At 42.0% G+C, this 24,176-nt stretch overlaps 1 protein-coding gene across 5 annotated transcripts in view; it reads left to right on the top strand.

The window, feature by feature from the left end:
• Positions 1 to 24,176, top strand: part of RIC1 (RIC1 homolog, RAB6A GEF complex partner 1) — a 160,717-nt gene that overhangs the window by 127,928 nt on the left and 8,613 nt on the right. For 3 of the 5 annotated variants that reach the window (XM_047700366.1, XM_047700365.1, XM_047700369.1), the window contains 13 exons: positions 802 to 954; positions 2,838 to 3,041; positions 7,892 to 7,930; positions 8,262 to 8,372; positions 9,142 to 9,231; positions 9,873 to 10,033; positions 11,000 to 11,138; positions 16,772 to 16,888; positions 17,360 to 18,088; positions 19,522 to 19,680; positions 19,769 to 19,905; positions 21,921 to 22,207; positions 22,829 to 23,020. In XM_047700366.1, the coding sequence (XP_047556322.1) occupies positions 802 to 954; positions 2,838 to 3,041; positions 7,892 to 7,930; positions 8,262 to 8,372; positions 9,142 to 9,231; positions 9,873 to 10,033; positions 11,000 to 11,138; positions 16,772 to 16,888; positions 17,360 to 18,088; positions 19,522 to 19,680; positions 19,769 to 19,905; positions 21,921 to 22,207; positions 22,829 to 23,020 (2,518 nt within the window). The remainder of the gene's footprint in view (positions 1 to 801; positions 955 to 2,837; positions 3,042 to 7,891; positions 7,931 to 8,261; positions 8,373 to 9,141; positions 9,232 to 9,872; positions 10,034 to 10,999; positions 11,139 to 16,771; positions 16,889 to 17,359; positions 18,089 to 19,521; positions 19,681 to 19,768; positions 19,906 to 21,920; positions 22,208 to 22,828; positions 23,021 to 24,176) is intronic. The other 2 variants (XM_047700368.1, XM_047700367.1) reach the window with 2 other exon arrangements.

Genomic DNA, 24,176 nt, shown 5'->3' with positions numbered 1-24,176 from the left:
GCATTTCTTGGGATTTGGGGTGAAGATTGAGATGTAGAATCTGTAGAGGCAGACTTGGGAGTCCTTGTGCAGGGGCTGCCCTCTTTACAGGAAGGCCAAGAGGAAAGGGCTCTTTTGCACTTTGATGAGAAATGCCCTCCCGGGGCCTCATATTCCATCTGAGGAAACCAGTAAGTCCAGCAGGGCAGAGGAGGCCTTCCTGACCAAACTCAAGAGCCAGAATGGGGCTCTTTGGGGTGACTCTTGTCCTCACCCCTTCTGTAACATTAGTAGCAGGTGACGGCTGGGATGGCCCAGAAGGCAAGATGTCAGCATGGGCACTGTGAGAGAGGAAGCGGGACCTGGGACACAGAGGAAAAGGGGCAGCTGAGTGATTGCAGACAGGAAGCCGGGTTGAGCCATCCAGGACCATGATGAGCAGGTTGGGGTGGTGCTGGTGACTTCCAGGCTCCTGCTGTCTGGGCACGTGCTGGCTCTCCCACCAGCTGGCCCAGACACCCCCAGCAAGTGGTTTAATCCTTCAGAACCTCTGATTGCTCACCAAAGTGATGACAACACTGACCTCACCACCACAGACTTGCTTTGCATAAAACACACTCACACACACACACACACCCTCTTCCAGGTAGAGAGCTGTGATCGTGGGTTCTACTGGAGAGGGCTGTGTAGCTTCTCATGGTTTCTCCAACCTTTAGAAGTCATTGGTAATGCTGTTGTTGGTTGTTTCAGGATTTGAATATTTGAAGCTAGGAAAGCATAACAAACTTCACTGCCCTGATTTTTCTTCCCGTTCTCTCCAAGAGCTGGGGTGCAGAAGGCTATCACCTCTGGGTGGTCAGCGGCTTTGGTGCTCACAACACTGGAATTGAATCTGATTCCAAGAGTGTAGTTAAACAGCCTGGCATTCTGCTGTTTCAGTTTATCAAGAGTGTACTCACTGTAAACCCCTGTATGGTAAGTTTTTTAAATTACAACTGTTTATTTTTAGTGGCCTTCATAGTAGACTATCAGATGCGTCTAAAATTGGTGGATTATTTTCTTTCTTGTTTATTTTTTTTATTTTTTTATTTCTTTTTAATAATTTATAGAAAATTTTACTTCTCAGCAGCTTTTGGTTTTTGTTTTTTTTTAAATAGGATCACAAGCACTTTGAGGGAAAGCAGTGTTTACAGATTTACTTGACTTAGTCTCTATTTAAATAGAATTTCCCAAAGTGTGCTCCACAAGGCACTACTTAGAAGAATCGGTAGCATATACACAGGATAAGGGAAAGTTCTCTTGTCATATAAGTGAAATAAAGAAGCTAAGGCTGCGGAAGTTTCCTTATTATAGGACTCCAGGGTCTTTAATATGCCTAATGTGAATCATAAAAACCCAGGAGTTGGTATATGAAAAACAGTGTCCCAAGCTTATTTTACTATGAATTTTTAGGGAATGATTTAAAGAAAGTATGCCTAGAAACCTTCTTTGGGAAACACTGCCCCAAATTGTAATTTAAACTCCTCGTGTTTTGGGGCGCCTGGGTGGCTCAGTGGGTTAAGCCGCTGCCTTCGGCTCGGGTCATGATCTCAGGGTCCTGGGATCGAGCTCCGCATCGGGCTCTCTGCTCGGCGGGGAGCCTGCTTCCTCCTCTCTCTGCCTGCCTCTCTCTCTGCCTGCTTGTGATCTCTCTCTGTCAAATAAATAAAATAAAATCTTTAAAAAAAAAAAATAAAAAAAAAATAAACTCCTCGTGTTTTATCATTCTGGAACAATATACTAACATTATATATTGTTAATATGTAATAGTATGTGTTACATTTCAGAAGCATATACCTTAATATCTGCCACCAATCAGTTTTTAAATATTTGGTACAACCAGTTTCTAATTAAAATTTAAATTACAATCCATCGAGAAAGAATATGACAGTAGCCTGGATCTAAGACTTCATGACTCTAGATGAAGAATAAGGATCCGCAGAAAAACAAGAGTACAGTAATTCTTTCTCCCCTCCCCATCCCAAATTATAATTTAAAGGCAGATTTTAGGAGTTTTCTGTCAAGACAACATTTGGGCTACCATGGAAGAATGAGGGGCTTTGGTGCCCTTCTGTCTGATGGAATAGTCAGTGAGTAGAGTGCCCACAGTTAATGCTGACCTTCTCACTGAAAACCAAGGCGTCATCACTAAGAGGAGAAATTGTCTTATTTGTCTGAATATTCTCAGAGCCCAGCGCAGTCCTTGGCACTAACCAAGCATTTACCCAAGTGAGTATTGAGTTGTTTTGATCCAGGACCACTGACTGGGGCTACTCTGCCTCCTCCCCATGGTTTAAAAGATCCTTGGCGTCCAGTATCCCCATTCGTATAATCCTCCGCTGCTTCTTGCCATGGGCACAGGGCGCACACACACACAGTTTGCCCAGATAATGTTTTCTTGCCATAATGTGAGGTATTTTATGTGAAACTGATTTGTAACCTGTAGATAATGAGTAGTTCTGTTCAGGTTTCAGATGGAAAATCTCTCACAGCATTGCCATTTTGGAGTAATAATGAAGATACTGCTGTAGTCATTGTAAACTGGGTCGCATTTTGGCATCTGTGATAAAACAGACTTTAACAAAAATGTTGTTTGCCCTGGGAAGTAATCATTAAACTGTTGCCTGTTCCCTGTAAATGTAACAGTGCACGTGATCATTATGTAGTCTTGTCTGCGAGTAAAATCGACGTTGAGATACATGGTGCATTTCCTATGATAAACCTAAGTCAGAGTATTACTTTTTTTTCCATTATCTGATATCAGGTTTTTTTATTTGCTTTTCCTCCTTTGTCCTCTGCTTCCTTTCTTCCTCCTGTAGAGTAACCAGGAGCAAGTGCTGCTTCAGGGGGAGGATCGATTGTACTTGAACTGCGGCGAGGCCTCGCAAACGCAGAGTGCCAGGAGTTCCTCAGCACGCTCTGAGCGCAAGGCTGGTGGGGGCAGGAGCCCCTTTGCAGACAGCGGTTTGGAGTCTCAGGGTTTAAGCACTTTGCTTGGACATCGGCATTGGCATGTGGTACAGGTAAGTCTCAGCTGCTCACTGTTGACTCAATCTCTGGGGGAATAGCACCTAGAGCGGAGTTCCAATTTCTTTGGTTGCTTTAGAAAACTGAGAAACTTTTTAACTTTTTTGACTGTCATCTCTCTCTCCTGCTTTTCTGTCTTCTTGTGTTCCTTTCTTGCCTCTGACGTAGCACAGATCCCCACCTGCTTTAAGCCTACTAGTCCAAAAACTGCAAGTTTATGCTTTTCCCTCTGAACGAGCACAACTTTGTACTACTTCCGTTACCCCCCTCCGCCCCCGTTTTGGTACAAATTTAGCTCTGTGGATTGGCATAGGCAAAAGTGTAGTGATTTCATGGAAAGTGACAGTGTCAATTAGGACCCTGAGCAGCTGACCTTGTAGCCCTAGTGGGTACATATTGAGGTTAGCTGCCTGACTTAAAAGCCAAATTGCAGGCTTGCGCTCACACTGTAGAACCTTATCATTAATAATTTTATTACAAAAATCTTATTCCAAGTCACTTACTCATTCTGGTATAACTTTTAAATTAGCAGTTTATTTTAATAATTCTGATAAATTGGCATTTAATGTGGACATCAATTCTGAATTTTGATACCAAATAAAATTAATTTGGGTAAATCAATAAATTGAAGTTTCTTGAGAGAAACTTTCATACACAGTTGCAGAAGTTCTGAGTGTGTCCTCCTTCCCCCGCTGATACCCAAGTGCCGTAGGTATGTCTGAGCCCGCTCTTGCGTTGGTTTATTTTCACTGGGTTCTGTCTCCACAATTCTTGACCCTCCCTTCTCCGTGCTGTGCTGTTACTTGATTAGCTCACTCAGCTCCCATGTTATTTTCAGTTGACTTTGTGTGGAGATCATGGGAGACACGAATGGTCAGTATGTGAAACGTTGAAGGAGGAGTGTCTCTTGCACTGACATGTGGTATACACCCAAAGAAAACGTATCTGACATTAATAAATTCATAAAATCAAACTGTGCATTCCATTTGATAAGTAGTAACAGTTATGAAATAAAACTGCATCGGCTGCCTCCTTGACTAAAATTTTCCACTGCTCCCTTCTCTCCTATAGCCATTCCTCTGCTATTTTCATTTCCCCATACTTTGAACTATTCATTCTACACTGACCTAGCATCAATGCCAGTTCTGCCTAGCCAGGTCTGTGTTGCCAGAGCCAAGTAGAGCAGAGGATCAAAGAAGGTAGGTCTGGAACTCAAAAATCCATCAGGCAATAACAAAAATCTAATTTCCTTCCAGCTCAAAAATTCCGTGATTCTGTGATTCTTAGCCATCGCTGAAGTATCCTGTACTAGTAGCATATCACACTGAGTTTACCACCTTAGACAAAGTAGGTACTAGCAAGATTCTTTCGTGATTTTGTTCTTTAGATATTGGAACTATTCAGAAGGATGAACTTGTTTGACTCGAGCTTAACCTATTTTTTTCCTTTTCCTAAAACTAATAAAAATAATGTCAGAGCTGTATTCCCAAAACAGTTAAGTTACAATAGACTCATAGAATTTTTGGAGCTGGAAGGACCATAGAGATCATGTAGTCCAACTGGATTTGTTACATTGAGGAAACTGAGGCTCAGAGAAGTTAGGTGACTTGCCCAAGGGCACATAGGAGAGCAGTGTCCTGCTTAAGGAGTGTCAGACTTATCCTTACTATAAGTAAAGTAACAGTCTAACCTGTTGTAAGACTTTTAGGTATTAAGTGTTGAATCATGTAATGTACTGTTGACCTTGAGCTAAGACCTAGAATGTGCCCATTGAAATAGACAGCATTTCATTACATTTTGCCCTGTACTTGGTTTGCTGGCACGCCAACCAAATGCATCAGTGCAGCATCGTGGGAGTGTTTTGGCTTGGTGGTTTACAGTGTCCCTGCAATGCTAATGCTTTACCTTCTGGGCCTTAACCATTAGTAATGATTCCCTGAAGAAACATGGGTGCCTGTTTCATTTCTCCTTCAACATACACTCTTGTCTGGGATAAATGCCCACATCCTCCATCAAAGTGACTTTGTTTACACGATTTATATTTTCTCTTCTTAGCTTAGAGTTCATCAGATAAGCTCCAACTAATCCTGCTTCTCTTGTCCGTTCCTCATCTAGACAACGGGATTTTTCATTCGTTTAGACCTTCTACCTTACACTTACTAGTTTCCTGATCAGAAGATTCTATGTTAAATATGTTTCTTTCCTTTAACTTATTACATATACGTACTTGTCAGCAGCAGGGTTGGTAGCTGCTGGTAGAAGTGGTGCTGTGTGTGTGTGTGTGTGTGTGTGTGTGTGTTTAAATTTAGTTTCCTAACTACAGATTTTAAGAATTTCGAAAGTAGTTTGTTGACAAGCAGAGCACAAATAATGTGGAATTAAAACGACACCCTCATGGTTTTAGGGCGCACTCCTGCTTGGGCTGCCATTTAACACTCAGAACTTCATACGATACAAACGTTCCTTTCTGAAAGGTGCATGAATCATTATCATCCACAGTTCTGAAATGTTGGTTTTGTAGTTAAACTGGCTAACCATTTGGAAAAAAATAGGCTTACAAAAGATGCTAAGGCTGTCAACAGAGGATTGTAAAGGCTCTTTCATTTATAAATGATTGGCAGGCCTTCTGAGGATCATCTCCGATGCATCGGATGTGGGGTTTGGCACAGGGCAGGTGGCTCTCATAGTCTCACAGCGACAGACAAAAGCGGTCTAGGTAGGAGACAGGGTTTTAGCAAAATGACTTGAAGGAGGAAAAAAGGTAGATTGAGGTTTTTTAAGAGGCTGAGGAATCCTAAGATGTTGAGAATGGAGATTCTGTACCTTAGCACTCAGGCTCCCAGTGGCATGGCGTGGTGTGACTTTTGTGCCCTGAGTATGCAGTCCTGGCCTGACTTCTTCATGATTCATTAGCTGCTTCTTGCCTTACTTCTGCCATTTCCTGTTCTCAGTGTAAGGGGTAGAGCTCAAAGCTCAGGTGACACGTAGATCCATAAATGTGACCTCCTAGGGAAAATGAATGTTTCATTTTCACTTTTCATTTCATAGCATCTTCAGACACAACTATATCAGAAGTAAAGCTTCGTTTTAAACTTAAACTCAAGCTTTGAAAATAAATCATTTTAAGTTTGTGGCACTTCCTACATTTTGGGGGTTAAAAGAATAAAAAACTGCTTTTTCTACAGATACTCATTAGAGTGTAGACCGTTTGATAAAACTTTACCTTGGTGCTATGCTGAGGAACCCTTCAAGTTGGAATCCGCATTGTGATCCCAGCTCACACTTTCCCCACCCCCATATTTCTTAAATACTTAGGAAGCTCCAGGGTCAGAGGAAGCATTCTGGATGGCTGGCTCAGTTACACTCCAGGGACATCCTTCTTCAAGTGACTATTTTGATTTTCATCATCCAAACAGCGAATTCACTTAACAGGCTCCCCCAAAACTACTTTGAGCTCTTCTGTCACCGCCTGATCATTCCCTCCGATTACCAGGCCTCTGAACCGACGCCACCCATCCCGGGACTTTGGTAACTGGCCTGTGTGGTGCAGTGAATCTGTTAAGATAGGAGTTAAGCCTTTTTCAAGCACATATCCTGGCACCGTTACCCTTAATTCTGCAAGGTGGGGTTCTACAAACTGGCACTAGGATTGAGAACTAATAACAGAACCAAAAGCTGTTACTTTATTTGGATTTTAGGCTGACTTACTAGATAATAAGTAAAGTCTAACAGATAGCTTTATGAGTAAATTTTATCAAGGTTAATACAGATGTTTTTAGCATATTACTTTTAACTCGATTTTAGTTTTGTCTTCACATTACACAAAGAATCTTACTGGATTTGATTGCGTTGTACTGGATTTTTAATTTGGCTTTCCTTTTTAAAAAATATGTAATATGTGGAGTACAATGAAAATGAATTCGAGTAAATTGAGGTTCTTTTATTCGAGGAATAGAAGAGTTTTTCCCTTGTTCTGTCTGTTGTTCTGATAAGTTTCATGCCATACTCACCATGTGCTCATAAAAACTGCTTAATCAGTAGGCTAGAGGAGAAGTCAATCTCAGTAAAGGTAGAATTTTATCTATGTTGATGTCTTATGGAAGAATGTTTCAAACTTAAAATTCTTGCTAGAGTGATACAAAGATACCATGTGCAGAGATGTAAGACATGACACAGGAGGAAGGTATATTTCCTACTTCCATTGCAGATTAAGAGTTACTATCTATAATTCAAAGTTGTTACAGATGAATAGGTTAAATACCTCAGTAAAAAAGAGTAGCTTAGACAGATGCTTACCTGTGTATGGATGGTTAGAGAATAAAGACTAACCAGTAGTTACCCCTGGAGCAATGGATAGAACAGAATTTCATTTTTTATTTTGTACATTTTTATATTGCTTAAATTTTATAAGCGGTGTTTTGCTATTTTGATCAGAAGACATAAAAGTAATAAAAGTACCTCCATTAAAAAGCAAAAGCAAAACTCTTGCTGAGGCCCTCAAACTCTTCATTTCTACAGTTCCTGCTTGCCCTCGTGGCTGGTTCTCTCAGTCTGTTTGTATTGCATATTCAGTATTTAAAAGAAACAAAAGCAGTGTAGAGAAAAAGCAATGTAGGAAAGCCTGATCTAGCTGCTCATAATGAAATGGTGAAGACAGGAGATGTGAAATATGGACTGGTATTTCAACAGTAAATTCCAAATACTCTGCTAGTAATACCCACTATTCGGGAACACTTTAAACGTTGTACAGGAAAGTGAATATTATATTGTGATGTTAATGCTTTAAGTGCTTTAAGTTTAAATATGTTTCAGGATTCTTACCAAACTGATGTATTATTTTCTGTAGATTTCCAACACCTATCTAGAGAGCAATTGGCCTATACGGGTGAGTTACTTGTTATTTTGTTGGGGTTAATTTTTATTGGATAGTATTTGCTGCAGGAGGCATTCTGGGAATTGAGCCTTTTATCAGTGGGCTTGTTGATAATAAAATTTTAATACTTGATCCCTTGTACATTGTTAACGTATTGGCATCAGTAATTTGGTGAAATGTAACTTGTGTATAAATATTCAGATTTTTAAATTTAGTACTTTCATTTAATTCAGTTAGCAAACATTTATTAACAGTCTCTTTGCATGACACAATAATGCTAAGTTCTTTGTATTTAAGTATATACATTTGCAAGGAAGAGTTCTTAATTTTTTCTTTGAATTAGTTTTCAGCTATTGATAAACTTGGACAGAATATTGCTGTGGTTGGCAAGTTTGGTTTTGCACATTACTCTTTACTCACCAAAAAATGGAAACTTTTTGGAAACATTACCCAGGTTAGTCTTTTTGAAATTAAAAACTGACTTCTCAGAGTATAAGTGAACTACCATAGGAAATAACTCTAAAGTAAGGCACCAGTCATTAAAAAATAACACCAAATATTGAAAAATGGTGTTGGATTACATCTAAGGTCAGTTCTAATGAAGTACTTGATATTTCATAAAGGATTTTGTATTGAGAGAGTTGGTTTATTTTTAACTGGAGGATTTACTCTTCCATGTTGAGTTCTTCAGATGTGGTCAGAATCAACTTGCACTGAATATGAGATCATTCCCTGCTTGTTTGTATATGATGTGAAGTTGTGGGTAGCACAGAAACATGTGCAGTTGGATTTTGCAAGAATCAAATAGGAAAAGACAAGGATTAAGGTGTAGTGGGAGCCTTCGGGGCTTCAGGGGCCTCACCGACCTTCACCACCCAGAGAGGGCACAGTTGTTACCCTTTTATAAGAGAGAAACCAGGATTCAGAGTCAAGCAGCTGATAAGTTGTAAAGCAGGATTTTAAACCAAAGTCTGTTGACTAAGGGAATAATGCTGCTACATGGTACCCAATTATTGATAAATATGTTTATTTTTTCAAAATAGAATATAAATTATTATTCATAAAGGCCTAGAGTGATACTTAATTGGGGGGGATAAAGAATAGAGCAGAGATAATTTAAGCTCTCATTGTTTGCTTAGGAATATTTTATAAGTGTGATACTTATTGTAATTTCTGGCAGCATATAAATGAAGGTAAATATGTTTTTTAAATTATCTTTTAAGGAGCAAAATATGATTGTGACAGGTGGCTTAGCCTGGTGGAATGATTTTATTGTCCTGGCATGTTATAACATAAGTGACCGTCAAGAAGAGGTAAGGCTTGTTTTCTCTCAGAGATAACAGATTTTTATATTTTAAAGATGTTAAGCACTATCTGGTTTAATATAAATATAATTTTTGGGAAATGAATATAGCATTTTATTTTTTAATTAAGAATTTGGCATTTGGCTTTTTTACCTAAATCAGACCCTCATATCAGGTTACTGCTTTTAAGAAAGTTTTTTTAAGGGATAATCAGAACTTCTGAGACAACTTTTTTTAAGGATTTCTAGCTGTTAGACATTGTCTGTGAAGTTTGTAAATAATGCAGGTTGTTCAAAGCAAAGATGTTCCTAAGGATGGCTGCCCTTAGAGATTTATTAATTTGTTGGTTTGTATGTTTATGTTTTCAGAAAGTGCTGGTCTATTTTTATCAGGTCTGGATATGCAGGTCTTGAGAAGGAGTACCTCATAATTGTACATTCCCAATTTTAGTTTCTTCATCTTTTGGTTATTTGTAGAATGAGGCTACCCTGTGAAATTATAAAATTTATCCATTTATTGGGAAAGCTCAGATTGATCTTTAAACTTCTCTTACTTGAAGTCAGTAGATAAAAAAAACAGCATGTCTAAAGTATTTAGCTGCCTGAGGTGTAGGTGTCTTGGTTTTACAGTTTTCTTTCTTTGTTCTTCAGCTCAGAGTCTACCTGCGTACATCAAACCTGGACAACGCGTTCGCCCACGTCACCAGAGCACAAGCGGAAACACTGCTGCTTAGTGTCTTCCGGGACGTGGTGGTAGTGTTCAGAGCAGACTGTTCCATCTGCCTGTACAGCATTGAAAGAAAGTCTGATGGGTAAGTGCATGGCGTGCGACTGTCACTTTTTGCTTCTGCATATTGTGCTTCCTCGTCGTTTTTATTTTCTCAAAAGTTATCCTATGTTTAGTTTCCTTTGTTTTAGAAGTGAAAAAAGTAAACTTTGTATTTAGTGATGCTCACGCAGTTATTTTTAGCTACCTAAATAAATCGTTTGCACCAACCTCTTCAGCTGCTCTTACTGCACTTGTTCTGGGGGAAAACCTGGTTTGGGATGCGGTAACTTAGGTACTAATTTTTTTCACAGCCTTGAAAACAAGTGGTTACTAACTATCGTAATGTTCTGGACACTTGGGGAAATTTGAAGGCGTTCACTGGCCTTTGGCCCTGGGAAGTGTGTCCTTAGCAGACTCTCTTGATTCCCACTGAGCGAGGTGGCTGCGGTCCGCGCGGGAGGGCCTGGCGGCCCCTGGTGCTACTGTGTGCTGCCCGCATTCTCCTGGGTGGCGGGTCAGCTTGTAGCATTTAGACCACGCCTCTTGAGTTTTATTTTGCTCTTGTGATTTGTGTGTGTGTGTGTAAATAGCCCTGAAGTGTGTATTTGCTGAAATAGCTTAGTAATTAAGGAATACTGTAAAGATAGATATTAAGAAATTTTACTAGCCTCTCATGGAAACCATGTCCTTTCTCAACCAACTTAACTATTCCTATTTTTGCCTTCCTAGTTTCCTTTCTTAGTTTTCCTAGGTTTTTTTCTTCCCTTCTACATTGTATTCCCTTTCTTTCTCCCTTATTTCCGTTTGTATTCTCTGGGTATCTCTACCTCACCAGTCTACCGCTGGAAGGGTACTTGAAGTGGAGGGGATAATGGGTAGAAGGCATCTGGATCCTCCAAACACATGAAATTTATACTGTTCGTAGTGGAAAAGAAAGAAAGAAAAAAAAACTTGCTGGCCTTGATGTTGAGGTGTGTGGTATCTTTCTGTCTCTTTTTTTTTTTTGCAGTCCGAGTACTACTGCCGGCGTTCAGGTTCTTCAGGAAGTGTCCATGTCACGCTACATTCCTCACCCTTTCCTGGTAGTTTCAGTCACTCTCACTTCCGTGAGCACAGAGAATGGAATCACCCTGAAGATGCCACAGCAGGTACCGTACCGTTATCGGGGCTCTGGAGAGCTCCATCTCAGTTTTTAGCATTTTAAGTTGCTACAGGAACTATTTGTTCAGCAAATATCAAGTGTCTAAAATGTGCTTTGCATGAAGATGCTGGGCTACAGTGGCAAACTAAACAAACTTGGTTTCTGCTCAGATAATAAAGAAATAATTATATGCATAAATAGTTAAAATTGGGATGTGTGTGCCAGAAAGCCGTATAGGTCACTCGGAGTGTAGAACGAAAACCTGGAATAGTCCAACAGTCAGAAATTTCTGTACCATTTAAGTGACAGCCCGAAGATAGGTGCTCACCTGTGTAAAGAGCGGGAATCTCAGATCAGTGGGAACAGTAGTGCAGAGGCCTATCAGTAAGAGAGAAAAATGGAAGAACTTCAGGGTGATTGGACTTTATCTTAAAGTCTAAAGTGTTTTAAGCTGGGTATTACTAGATCTCAGCTTTGTAATGTCTAGTCTAACTATAAGGGGGAAAATGAACCAGAGTAGGACAAAATTGGATTTAGGGAAGGTAACTGGGAGGCCACTGTAATGATCTGAATAAAGGGTGTTAGTGACCCTAAACTTGGCAGTGAAAGAGAAGGAAAAAAGTGGAAGACTGAATATAAAATATAGAGAACTCTATGATTAGTCAACTAAACTATAAGGAAAGAAAATAATGCTGTAGTTTCTGATTAAACCCATGAAATTGTGGTTGGGGGGAACCCACAAAGTTGTGTAACTTCCTATTCCAGGGCTCCTTCTGTTACACAGATGGTTTCCAAGTTTCATGTCAGTGTGGAACCTGTTTTCAAAGGATAATTAGGTGGATTAATAACTATGTAGATTTATCTATCATTTCTATCTTCCCAGTCTTTTACTTCCTATTAAGGCACTTCCACTCATCTTCAAAATCTAGATCCCATTTCCTCTGCAAAGTATGTTTCATGGTAGCCAGAGAATCACAGATGATAAGGTAAAGTTCTGTTTCACAAAAGAATTGTAGCTAGAAGATGTGGAAGGAAGGTAAGATTACAGAATCACCATTTTGCTGCCCCTAAGGAAATAACTGAGTCAGAAAGTGATCATGATCAGATGAAGCCATCACATGAAAGGTTGGTGGGGAACTTCACAGTGAGGGGATCAGGTGGCCAGATCTAAGCCTTATTAATCCATACTAGCATTACTACAAGTAGGAGAACCAGGTGTGGCCTGCTTCCTGGAGAGATGCATCCTAAAGTTCACATGAGGAATTTCTGCCCAAACACTGAATCTGAATTAAATCAAGCTTCTAGAGTCAAGTTTCATTCATGGGAAATAACAGGGGTAGAGGTTTTGTTTAACACCACAAGGAAGCCTAATGTAGAACCTTCTGTAGGACAGCTACAGTCAGTAATGTGGCGGGGTTGGGGATGGTAAGGGGAGACTTTTCTAAATAATTCTTTAGAGCCATACCAACCAAATGCAATGCTCAAGTCCCATTTGTATCCTGATTCAAACTGGCTATAAAAAAACACTATTAAAGCACTTAGAGATACTCAGTATGCACTGAGAGCTGACATTAAGGAATAATTGTAGATTTTGTTAGATGTGGTATTGGTATTGTGATTATACAAGCAAATATCCACGTACTTCAGAGTTGCACAGTATAGGGGTAAAACAGCACAATATCACCCTTTAAAATACTTTGGTGTAGGGGCACCCGGCTTGCTCAGTTGGTGGGGCAGGTGATTCTTGATCTCAGGGTTGTGAGTTCAATCCCCACCTTGGGTGTAGAGATTATTTAAAAAATAAAATATTTAAAAATATAATAAAATACTTGAGCAAAATAAATGAAAAAAGGGTAGATGGAGCAAATGTGGCAAAATCTTGAATAATTGTGAATTTGTATGATCAGAATATGGGGGTTCATTGTATTATTCTCTATACTTTGATGTTTTCTCTCTCATGTTTGAAGTTTTCATATTAGGGGAAATAAAGGGACTCCCTGTATATCTCAGGTACAGTGGGCAGTCAGTGGCACCAGTAGTACTGGGTAGCTCATTTTAAGCAAGGCTTTCCAGCAGACACATGAAAAATGTGTCTCATCGTCACTCATTATCCGAGAAATGCAAATCAAAACTGCAGTGAGATGTCACCTCACACCGGTCAGAATGGCTAAAATAAAAAACACAAGAAACAAGCATTGGCAAAAATAGGGAGAAAAGGAACCCTCATGCGGTGGTGATGGGAATGCAAGCTGGTGCGGCCGTGGGGGAGACAGCATGGAGGTGCCTCAGAGTTAAAAAAAGAGCTACCCTGTGATCCAGTAATCACACTACTGGGTATTTACGCCCCAAAACACAAAAACACTAATTCAGAGGAATACATGCACCCCTATATTTATTGCAACATTATTTACAATTGCCAAATTATGGAAGCAGCCCAGGTGTCTATTGGTAGACGAATGGATAAAGATGTGGTATATATACACTATGGAGTATTACTCAGCCATAAAAGGGGCGCCGGGATGTCTCAGTCAATTAAGCGTCTGCCTTCCACTCAGGTCATGATCCTGAGGTCCTGGGATCCAGTTCTGTGTCAGACTTTCTGTTCAGTGGGAGTCAGCCTCTCGTCCTCTGTCTGCCTCACCCCCCTCTCATGCTTACAAGCACTCTCTCTCTCAAATATAAAATCTTTAAAAATACATAAAAGAATGAAATCTTGTCATTTGCAATGACATAGAAGAATCTAGAGAGTATAATGCTAAGTGAAATAAGAGAAAGGCAAATACCGTATGATTTTACTCATATGTGGAATTTAAGAAACAGAACAAATGAGCAAAGGAAAAAGATAAAACAAGAAACGGACTCTTAACTGTAGAGAACAAACTGATGGTTACCAGAAGGGAGGTAGGTAGGTGGGTGGGGGGTAGGGATCAAGGAATGCCCTTGTGATGAGCGTTGGTGTTGTATGGAAATACCGAATCACTGTATTATACACCACCTGAAACTAATATGACACTGCATGTTAAGTATACTGGAATTTAAAAAGTTAAAAAAAAAAAAAAAACGCCTTTCACAAAGAGGAGAGATCTAATGTGGTGAAGAGCAGATAAAGAAGTGAGTTGACTGTGAAGAGTGACAGTCTGACGTCTTCCTTGCCAGTTTGAATGCCTTTTATTTCTTTTTGTTGTCTGACTGCTGAGCCTAGGACTTCGATAATACTCAATGTAGAAAACCTGAAAAACTCCATTAAAAAATAGCTAGAACTGATACAGGAATTCAGCAAAGGCACAGGATATGAAGTCAGTGTAGAGAAAGCTGTTGAATTTCTATACACCAGTAATGAAGCAGCACAGAGAGAAGTCGGTCCCATTTACTGTAGCCCCCAACCATAAGATACCTCGGAATACCTAACTAAAGAGCTAAAAGGTGTGTATGCTGAAAACTATAGAACATTTATGAAAGAAACTGAAGAGGACACAAAGAAATGGAAAAACATTCCATGCTCTTGGAAGAACAAATATTGTTTAAAAGACATCTGTACTACTCAAGGCAACCTACGCATAAAGTGCAGTCCCTATCAAAATACCACCAGCATTTTTCACAGAGCTGGAGTGAATGACTCCATAAATCGTGTGGAACCAGGAAAAAAAGCCCAAATAGCCAAAGCAATGTTTAAGATGCAGAGCAAAGCAGGAGACATCACGATTCCGGACTTGAAGCTACATTACAAAGCTGTGCTCATCAAGACAGTAGGTACTGGCACAAAAACAGACACACAGCTCACTGGAACAGAATAGAGAGGCCAGAAATGGACCCTCAGCTCTGGTCAACTAACATTTGACAAAGTGGAAAAGAATATCCAGTGGAAAAAAGTCTCTTCAACAAATGATTCTGGGAAAATTGGACAGCCACATTCAGAAGAATGAAACTAGACCATTTTCTCACACCATACACAAGAATAAACTCAAAATGGATGAAAGACCTAAACGTGAAACCATCAAAATCCTAGAGGAGAAAAGCAGGCGGCAACCTCTGTGAGCTCGGGTGCAGCGGCTTCTTGCTAGACTAGTCTCTGGAGGCAAGGGAAATGAAAGCAAGAATGAACTATTGGGACCTCATTAAGATAAAAATCTACTGCACAGCGAAGGAGACAGCCAACAAAACTGAAAGGCAACCTACGGAATGGGAGAATATATTTGCAAACGACATATCAGATAAAGGGTTAGTATCCAAAGCTGGGTGTTTTACACAACTAATGAATCATTGAACACTACATCAAAAACTAATGATGTACTATACAGTGACTAACTGAACATTATAGAAAAATATCTATAAAGAACTTATCCAACTCAATACCCAAAAAACAAATAATCCAGGTAAGAAGTGGACAGAAGGTATGAAGAGACACTTTTCCAAAGAAGACATCCAGATGGCTAACAGACATGTGAAAAGATGCTCAACAGCACTCATCACCAGGGAAATGCAAATCAAATCCACAGTGAGATACCACCTCACACTTGTCAGAATGGCTGAAATTAACAACACATGATACAACAGAAGTTGGTGAGGATGCGGAGAAAGGGGAACCCTCTTACACTGCTGGTGGGAATGCAAGCTGGTGCAGAGTGCGGCCACTCTGGAAGACAGTTCGGAGGTTCCTCAAAAAGTTAAAAATAGACATAGCAAATGCACTACTATGACCCAGTAATTGGACTACTAGGTTTTTATCCAAAGGATACAAACATACAGATTCAAAGGAGCACACACATCCCAGTGTTTATAGCAGCATTATCAACAATAGCCAAAGCACAGAAAGAGCGCAAATGGCCATCAATTGATAAATGGATAAAGAAGAGGTGGGGTGTGCATACACACCCATACACTTCATCCACACGCGTGTGTCATGGAGTGTTACTCGGCCATCAGAAAGAATGAAATCTTGCCATTTGTACCAGCATGGATGGAACTAGAAGTGGTTATGCTAAGTAAAATAACTCAGAGAAAGACAAATACAATTTCACTCATACATGGAATTTAAGAAACAAAACAGATGAACACAGGGAAAGGGTAGGAAAAATAAAAACAGAGGGAGGCAAACCATAGGAGACTCTTAAATACAGAGAACACACTGAGGGGGGCTGGGGTAATTGGGTGACGAGCATCAAGGAGGACACTTAGAGTGAGCACTGGGTGTGATATATAAGTGATGAATCACTAAATTCTACTCCTGAAGCCAGTACTACACTACGTGTTAACTAGCTTGAATTTAAATTTAAGGGGAAAAAAAGTGAGTTGAAATGTAATAGGAAATAGATTGATTACATCTGCACAGAGGGGAGACCAGGATTGGTACAGCAAGACAAGTCTTGATTTCATATTAAAAATTTTAAAAACCCTAACAGTAAAAGTTGTTTATCAGTAAGATAGCCTCCCTCATAAGACTGGGCTCCTTGTCTCTGCAACTCATAAGTATGAGAGTCCTCTACTAAGGATATTTTTAGAGTAGGAGAAGGTGTGTTTGATTCTTTCACATGTGGCATTTTGGGGATACAGGTGTCCCTGCTTTAGTGTTAAGTTTCTGGAAAGAGTTGGGGGGAGATGCTGAAAACATCTACGTTAGCTGGAGTCCAATTTTTCTTTCAGGCTCGTGATGCAGAGAGCATCATGCTGAATCTCGCAGGACAGCTCATCATGATGCAGAGGGACAGATCAGGCCCTCAGATCCGGGAGAAGGACAGTAACCCCAACCAGAGGAAACTCGTGAGTAAAATGCAAGTCCTGTAGAGCAACAGAGACGAAGGAATAAAAGAACTTAAGAGGAGAGTATCGTCTTGTGACTTGGCAACTGGGAAAGTATATAATATTAGTCTTTAAACCTCCAGGTTTAAGACTGTTTGTGAATAAGAACATCCCGGAACAATAATAAGATGTTCCATACCCCAGGCGTTCCTGCTTAGACATTCTTGTTTGCTAATTCTAATTGAAAAGTAGTGTAAATTGGTGAAGTCTGTGGGGTTTCTTTGGTTTTGTTTTGTCTTGTTTTTAGATTTAAATACACATACTTTGAAAGGCAGGGTACTGTTCTGGATTCTGTTTCTAGATAGAGTCTCCTAATTTTCCCAAAAGAAGTTGTGCTATCATTTGAAAGACTTAAGAAATTAATGCCAAGGAACTTGAGAGTGTACAAATTTAATAGGGGAAAAAAATGGATTCTTGTCTCTGCTTCTCCAGCTGCCATTCTGCCCTCCTGTCGTCCTCGCCCAGTCTGTTGAGAATGTCTGGACTACGTGTCGCGCAAATAAACAGAAGCGTCACCTCCTGGAGGCCCTCTGGCTGAGCTGCGGAGGCGCAGGGATGAAAGTGTGGCTCCCGCTCTTCCCCAGGGATCACCGCAAGCCCCATTCCTTCTTGTCCCAGCGGATCATGCTGCCTTTTCACATCAATATCTACCCACTGGCTGTTCTGTTTGAAGACGCGTTAGTCCTCGGTGCTGTCAATGACACTTTGCTCTATGATTCCTTGTACACTCGGAGCAGCGCTAGGGAGCAGCTGGAGGTGCTCTTCCCGTACTGTGTTGTGGAGAGAACCTCTCAGATCTACCTCCACCACATTCTGCGGCAGCTGCTGGTCAGGAACCTTGGGGAGCAGGCCTTGCTCTTAGCCCAGTCGTGCGCCGCTTTACCTTACTTCCCTCATGTGCTGGAGCTCATGCTCCACGAAGTGCTGGAAGAAGAAGCTACCTCACGGGAACCCATCCCCGACCCTCTGCTTCCCACTGTGGCCAAGTTCATCACCGAATTCCCCCTCTTCCTGCAGACAGTCGTTCATTGTGCCAGAAAGACTGAATACGCCCTGTGGAATTACCTTTTCGCAGCTGTTGGAAACCCCAAGGACTTGTTTGAGGAATGCTTGATGGCTCAGGATTTGGACACAGCTGCCTCTTACCTTATTATCTTACAGGTAACCGTTCTTTTCTTACAAAGTACAAGAATGAATGAGCCAAAATGAGAGGGGAAAGAAATGTCCTATGTGACACTGATGGTGTTCCAAGGATTCACGCAATCTGCAGTCTGGTTTTCTGTTCTATGCAGTAGAACAACATAGACTAACATGCACATATTACACAGGAAATATAATAATGAAGGATTATTTTGAATATTAGTGAGTTTGAGCTAATGTTAGCTAATCTGAACTATTTGAGCCTCTCACAGTTAACAGATTTGTTTCCTTCTAGCGAGGAATCACCAAGGGGACTCTGGTTAAAGCCTGGGTCCTCCTGGCAGAGCACCTTATGTTGGGCTTCCCATAGAAGCTGAGGCGGCGCAGGCCCGCCACAGTAATTAGCCTCATAGTGCGCGGTTCTTTGCCAAAATCATGGGTCCTCTGAGACTCCTGAAAATTTGTGTCATTATATATATTTGACAGAAGGGCTTGCAGTTGTTCTCAGTCTGATACAGATTTGACAGGTACATTTAGCGGTGCTTTCAAATTACCACAAAGTTGTTTTCATTGATAGCAGAAGCTGACCGTTAACTCGGTTTAAACTCTGCCTGAAGCACATTTCTCATCCGCGTACTTGCTTCATGACAGCTGACTGAAGCCGGAGGAAATAGTCCAGCAGAGGTGGGATGGCCCTTACAGTCTGATTCCCTGGCTCATCCAAAAAAAAAAAAAACACAGAATGATAAAAATAGAAACAAAATAAATGCAGCTGTGTTTTGTCTTGGACTTGGACTTCCAGTGATCTGCCAAGCAGTGGGATTGGCCACTTTCTCTGTAGCAGAATTCCAGCCTTGCCGTGGATTGTCAGATAATTAGTTAAACTTGCCCGTGAGGTGCCTTTCCCCAAGGGCAGAGGCAGGCTGTGTGGTAAAGTTTGCGAAAGAATTCTTAAGGACGCTCTTTGTGTAGCATTCCTACCAACTGCTGGCCAGAGCTGAGAGTGCTTTTGTCACAGCCTCAAAAACTGTCACCAGAGGGAGACCTGGGCTTCTGGGAGTCAGGCAAATCAGGTAGATTTGTTTCTTGCTTTTTTGCTGGTCTTCAGCAAGTTACTGAACTCCATTTCCTCCTCTGTAAAACAGGAATGACATAACCACTTTGCAGGGTCACCAGGAGCCAGGGAAGACAGGATATGGGTCAGGTTTATGTGAGGTATTTGACTTTTTTAGAAAGTTTAGAAAATCCTTATTGTACACCAGCAGAGTGTTTGCCTCGCTTTTCCTTGCATGATACTTTCTGCTGATCCTTTTATTCTTACCATCAAACATGCCCCTGTGGAGATAGAGCTGCATTCCTTCTCTGGTATAGAAATCGTAGAGAGAAAGAATTACTCATGCTTCCCAAATGATTTGCCGTGTAAAAGGAACGCTTGTCTTTGGTTGTTTTTGTAGAATATGGAAGTCCCAGCGGTAAGTAGGCAACATGCCACCCTTCTGTTCAACACAGCCCTGGAACAAGGCAAATGGGACCTATGTCGACACATGATACGATTTCTTAAAGCCATTGGCTCTGGAGAATCTGAGACCCCTCCATCCACACCTACTGCTCAGGTTGGTTGCGAAGTTGCACAGCCTCTCTAGGCCGGACACCTACGCGGCATCTTTCTCTAACTGTACTGCGCATTGTGTGTAATCTTAGGAACCCAGTTCAAGTGGCGGATTTGAGTTCTTCAGGAATCGAAGCATCAGTTTATCCCAGTCAGCTGAAAATGTTCCTGCTAGTAAATTCAGCTTACAGAAAACACTGAGTATGCCGTCTGGTCCTTCTGGAAAAAGGTAAAAGAATAACGAGCCATTACTGCTTTGAGGGCATTCGGTGACACACATTGCATTTCAGGCCATTTGTAAACTTGGATCTTAGGAAAACAACCATTTGATCAAATACAGCTCCTTTTTCCATTTCCACAAGGCTTGAAGATCACACAAATTGCTTCTCTCCTCCTGTCCTCCAGAGTCCACTTTGTTATTCTTTGGATAGTTTCTGTCCTTTGTCCTAGCGTAGGTCCTTTTTTTTTTTTTTAAGATTTTATTTATTTATTTGATAGAGACACAGCAAGAGAGGGAACACAAGCAGGGAGGGTGGGAGAGGCGGAAGCAGGCTCCCCGCTGAGCAGAGAGCCCGATGCGGGGCTCGATCCCAGGACCCCGAGATCATGACCTGAGCCGAAGGCAGAGGCTTAACCCACTGAGCCACCCAGATGCCTCTTGTGTCCCATTCTGACGGAAGCTCACTTCAAATCACCCTGCTAATAGAGGACCAGAATAAAAAGGAAAGATAATTCTGCACGTAATCCAAAAGCCTTCTTATAGCCATAGTTTTATCTTTCTTTCCAACTGTAACTCATGGCAAAAGTCCCCGTGTACTTGACTCTCCTGTGACTCTTTTGCCTAGAGAAGTCATTAAATAGTGGGAGAGCCAAGAGGAAGTGTATCCTGAAGACCGAAAGCTACGTCACCCGTAGATGGGTTATTGCCTCCTGAGCGGTTACGGTGAATTCATACTGAACATTATAAAATAGAATTTCCTCTAGTTTGTGAGGTCCTTGTGTCCTTCCTGTGTCGTTACGTGTTCTAAGCTCTTATCTTTTCTCTCCCTTAATCCCTTCTTTTATATTCTGTTTTCATTGTTACTACAATGCCTGACACATAATGAGAACTTACTGAACATTTTCTTTTATGACATTTTACTTTTTTTTTTTTTTAAGATTTTATTTATTTATTTGACAGACAGATCACAAGTAGGCAGAGAGGCAGGCAGAGAGAAAGGAAGGGAAGCAGGCTCCCCGCCGAGCAGAGAGCCCGATGTGGGGCTCGATCCCAGGACCCTGGGATCATGACCTGAGCCGAAGGCAGCGGCTTTAACCCACTGAGCCACCCAGGCGCCCCTTTACTACTTTCTTATCAGAGTCATTAATACCACCCTTACTCCCAACATCTACACACACAGTCGGGCTGTATACGAGTGAAAGGCAGCCGCGGCTCACTACAAACAGGAGCTTCTCGGCTGCGCCTTCGCAGAGCGCGATTGCTGGCTGACGCGCAGGAAGCGTCCGTATGAGCCAGGTGCTGCTGGGAGCGTGTACAGGAGCGCGTCTTCTCATCCTTATGACTTACAAGGGTCGGCACCATTGTTCACCACATTGTGTGGGTAAAGAAACAGAGGCCCAGAAAGTAAGCTCGGTTATGTTCGCACAAGTATTGAGTTGGCAGAGCCAGGATCTGGATCCACACAGTCATCCAGGACTGCCTCTCACGGAAGGCACCACATGGCCCAGTTACCAAACCAGTCAGCCCGTATCAGCCCAGATGAGTAAGGGATGACAGACTACGTGTCGTCACGTAGTAAGTTTTTAAGCACCGGTCGTGTGTTCGTGCACCTGCCCATCTCCCACCACCGTGCGTGGACTTCATTCTGCCGCGTGTCTCTTCTCCATTTCTTTGATCTGATCTCCTCACCTCTTTCCATTGGGCTCTTCAAGTACAGCATTACTAGCTCCCTTTCTGTCCTTCAGCCCGTCACCACCCTCCTCCTTGTTTGGCTTTGTCCATCTCCTCTCTTTCCTTCTTCCATATTTCCATTCTAGAAGGGTCTTTTGAGAGCCTGCCGTGCTCCGGGTGGTGTTCAGCAGCCGTGGTATCCACAGAGGAAAGCCCTGGTGGTTTGTCTTCATTCGGTCAGAGTTTGATCTGGGACGGCTCCCCTCGTTCTCAGCATTAGCAGCGCTGCTGTGTACAAGCACGTGACATCGTCCCGGAGCACTGGTTCTGCAGCTTTCTTGTCCCACTTACAGGTGGAGCAAGGACAGTGACTGCGCCGAGAACATGTATATTGACATGATGCTCTGGAGACACGCTCGGCGTCTCTTGGAAGAAGTTCGGCTGAAGGACCTCGGCTGCTTTGCAGCCCAGCTGGGCTTCGAACTCATTAGTTGGCTGTGCAAGGAGCGCACTCGGGCCGCACGGGTGGACAACTTCGTGCTGGCCCTGAAGAGACTTCACAAAGACTTCCTATGGCCGCTTCCCATCATCCCAGCCTCTTCTCTCAGCTCTCCTTTCAAGAACGGAAAATACCGAACAGGTAACGTAGGCTCATGTCACTCGGTCGCAGATTATCAACAAGATGAAAGTTGGCTGACTGTGGGAACCGCCACACTTCCCTTCTGTGGCGAGCTGTAGAACTGGTTAGTCCTAGCCTCCAGATGAGCTAAGGTGTGACTTACCTGACAGACATTACAGAGAAGTGGTAGAAATGCATCTTTGAGAGTTCGGGCTGTCTTCTAATCTAGGAGAAGACAAAGTGAAACTCTTGGTGAAAGGAAAATTAAAAGATAAAGATTTTTAGTTGAGGTCTTTCAAAGAAGACTGTTGTAATGACTATGACTCATGAAAACTCAAACAGAAAGCTTTTCCTGTGGCATTTCGAAACTGCATCTCATCTTAAGAACCAAGGAAAAGCACTTACAAGATGAACACACTGCAGTCTGTCTAGTGCTGATGAGACATGCTGATGTAGGTTGACGGTTAGATGGCGCTGCCTGGTCCCGCTTCCCTGGTTCGCGGACGGACGATGCTGGGTAATCGGCTTTGAGCGTCCAGTGTTTGAGTGTGGCAGGGAAGAAGCTGAAAATTCCCGAGGTGGGAATGGTGGTGCGCGCATCTTTTGAATTCCCGCTCTCTTGTTTTGGGGCCTGCCTTGCAGTAGGAGAGCAGCTGTTAAAGTCCCAATCAGCGGACCCTTTTTTAAGCCTTGAGATAGACACGGGTGTCTCTCATGTACAACGAAGTCAGAGCTGGCTTGGCAACATCGGCCCCACCCCTCATGAGATCGACCCAGCCTCGTCCCATGGACCACAGATGCAAGACGCCTTCCTGTCACCTTTATCTAATAAAGGTAAATGTCATTTTAAATCCTCGCTTCTCCTTAGTTCCTTTGGAAGGTTTCTGTGCTGTAGCCCTTCAGAACCAGAGCTCCACTCTTTCCAGATATGTCCTTGAAATTAGTCATTAGAATCTGCTAGAGAGGAGGATAGTTTCTAGAACAAGGCCACGCTGGCCTGAGCTATACTTTGCCATATTTATTTTATTTTTTTTTTAAGATTTTTTTTTGTTTTTTTTTTTTTTTAGATTTTATTTTATTTATTTGTCAGAGAGAGAGAGGGAGAGAGAGCAAGCACAGGCAGACAGAATGGCAGGCAGAGGCAGAGGGAGAAGCAGGCTCCCCGACGAGCAAGGAGCCCGATGTGGGACTCGATCCCAGGACGCTGGGATCATGACCTGAGCCAAAGGCAGCTGCTTAACCAACTGAGCCACCCAGGCGTCCCGCCATATTTATTTTAGATGAACGAAATAGGTACAATCTCATTACAGACCACTAACAGATGAAACTGTGTGCTTGATTTTAATGATACAGAAACACAAACTTTGAACTTCAAGTAAGTAAAATGTTCTCTCTGTATAAAGAACACTATTCTTCTCATAAGTAGACATGGAGCATAAAAAATTTTACTTCACTGCTTCTGTTTTTTATTTTACTGATAAAAATTTGTAGAAGTTTTCTTTATCTCTTGCAAGTTCCTGTGTAATATCCTTCATTTTGCCTCTTTATCTTCAAAGCCTAATTTACTCTCCGGCCCTTTACCAAAAAGCGAGCGCCAGCCTCTGCTCCTACGGGGTTAGCGGAGTTCCAGACGGAAGCAGCGTCAGAGTGATGCGTGTTGCTGAGGCTCGTCCGGTCACGGGGCTCTAAGTGTCAGGCCGGCTGCAGTTTTCTTTGGGGCCAAGCCCTTGCTTGCTGTCTTTACCATTTCTTGAGCTTTTGCTCCATGGAGAAGCTTACAGCTTTCGTCACTCTTGTTCAAATTATAGAAGATACACATAATATGTGCCACTTAAACCATTTTTAAGTATGTGGTTCAGTAGGGTCGAGTGCATTCACGTTGCTGTGCAGCCGGCCTCCGGGACTCTGACTTGCCAAGCTAAGATTCTGTACCCAGTACAGAACAGTTCCCTTTTCTCCCTCCCCGGCACTGGCAGCCGCCACTCTGCTT

This window comes from Lutra lutra, chromosome 13 (assembly GCF_902655055.1).
Source record: "Lutra lutra chromosome 13, mLutLut1.2, whole genome shotgun sequence".
Classification (NCBI taxonomy): Eukaryota; Metazoa; Chordata; class Mammalia; order Carnivora; family Mustelidae; genus Lutra; species Lutra lutra.
The sequence above is the reverse complement of the archived record's forward strand: the minus strand, read 5'-3'. Positions and strand labels throughout refer to the sequence as shown.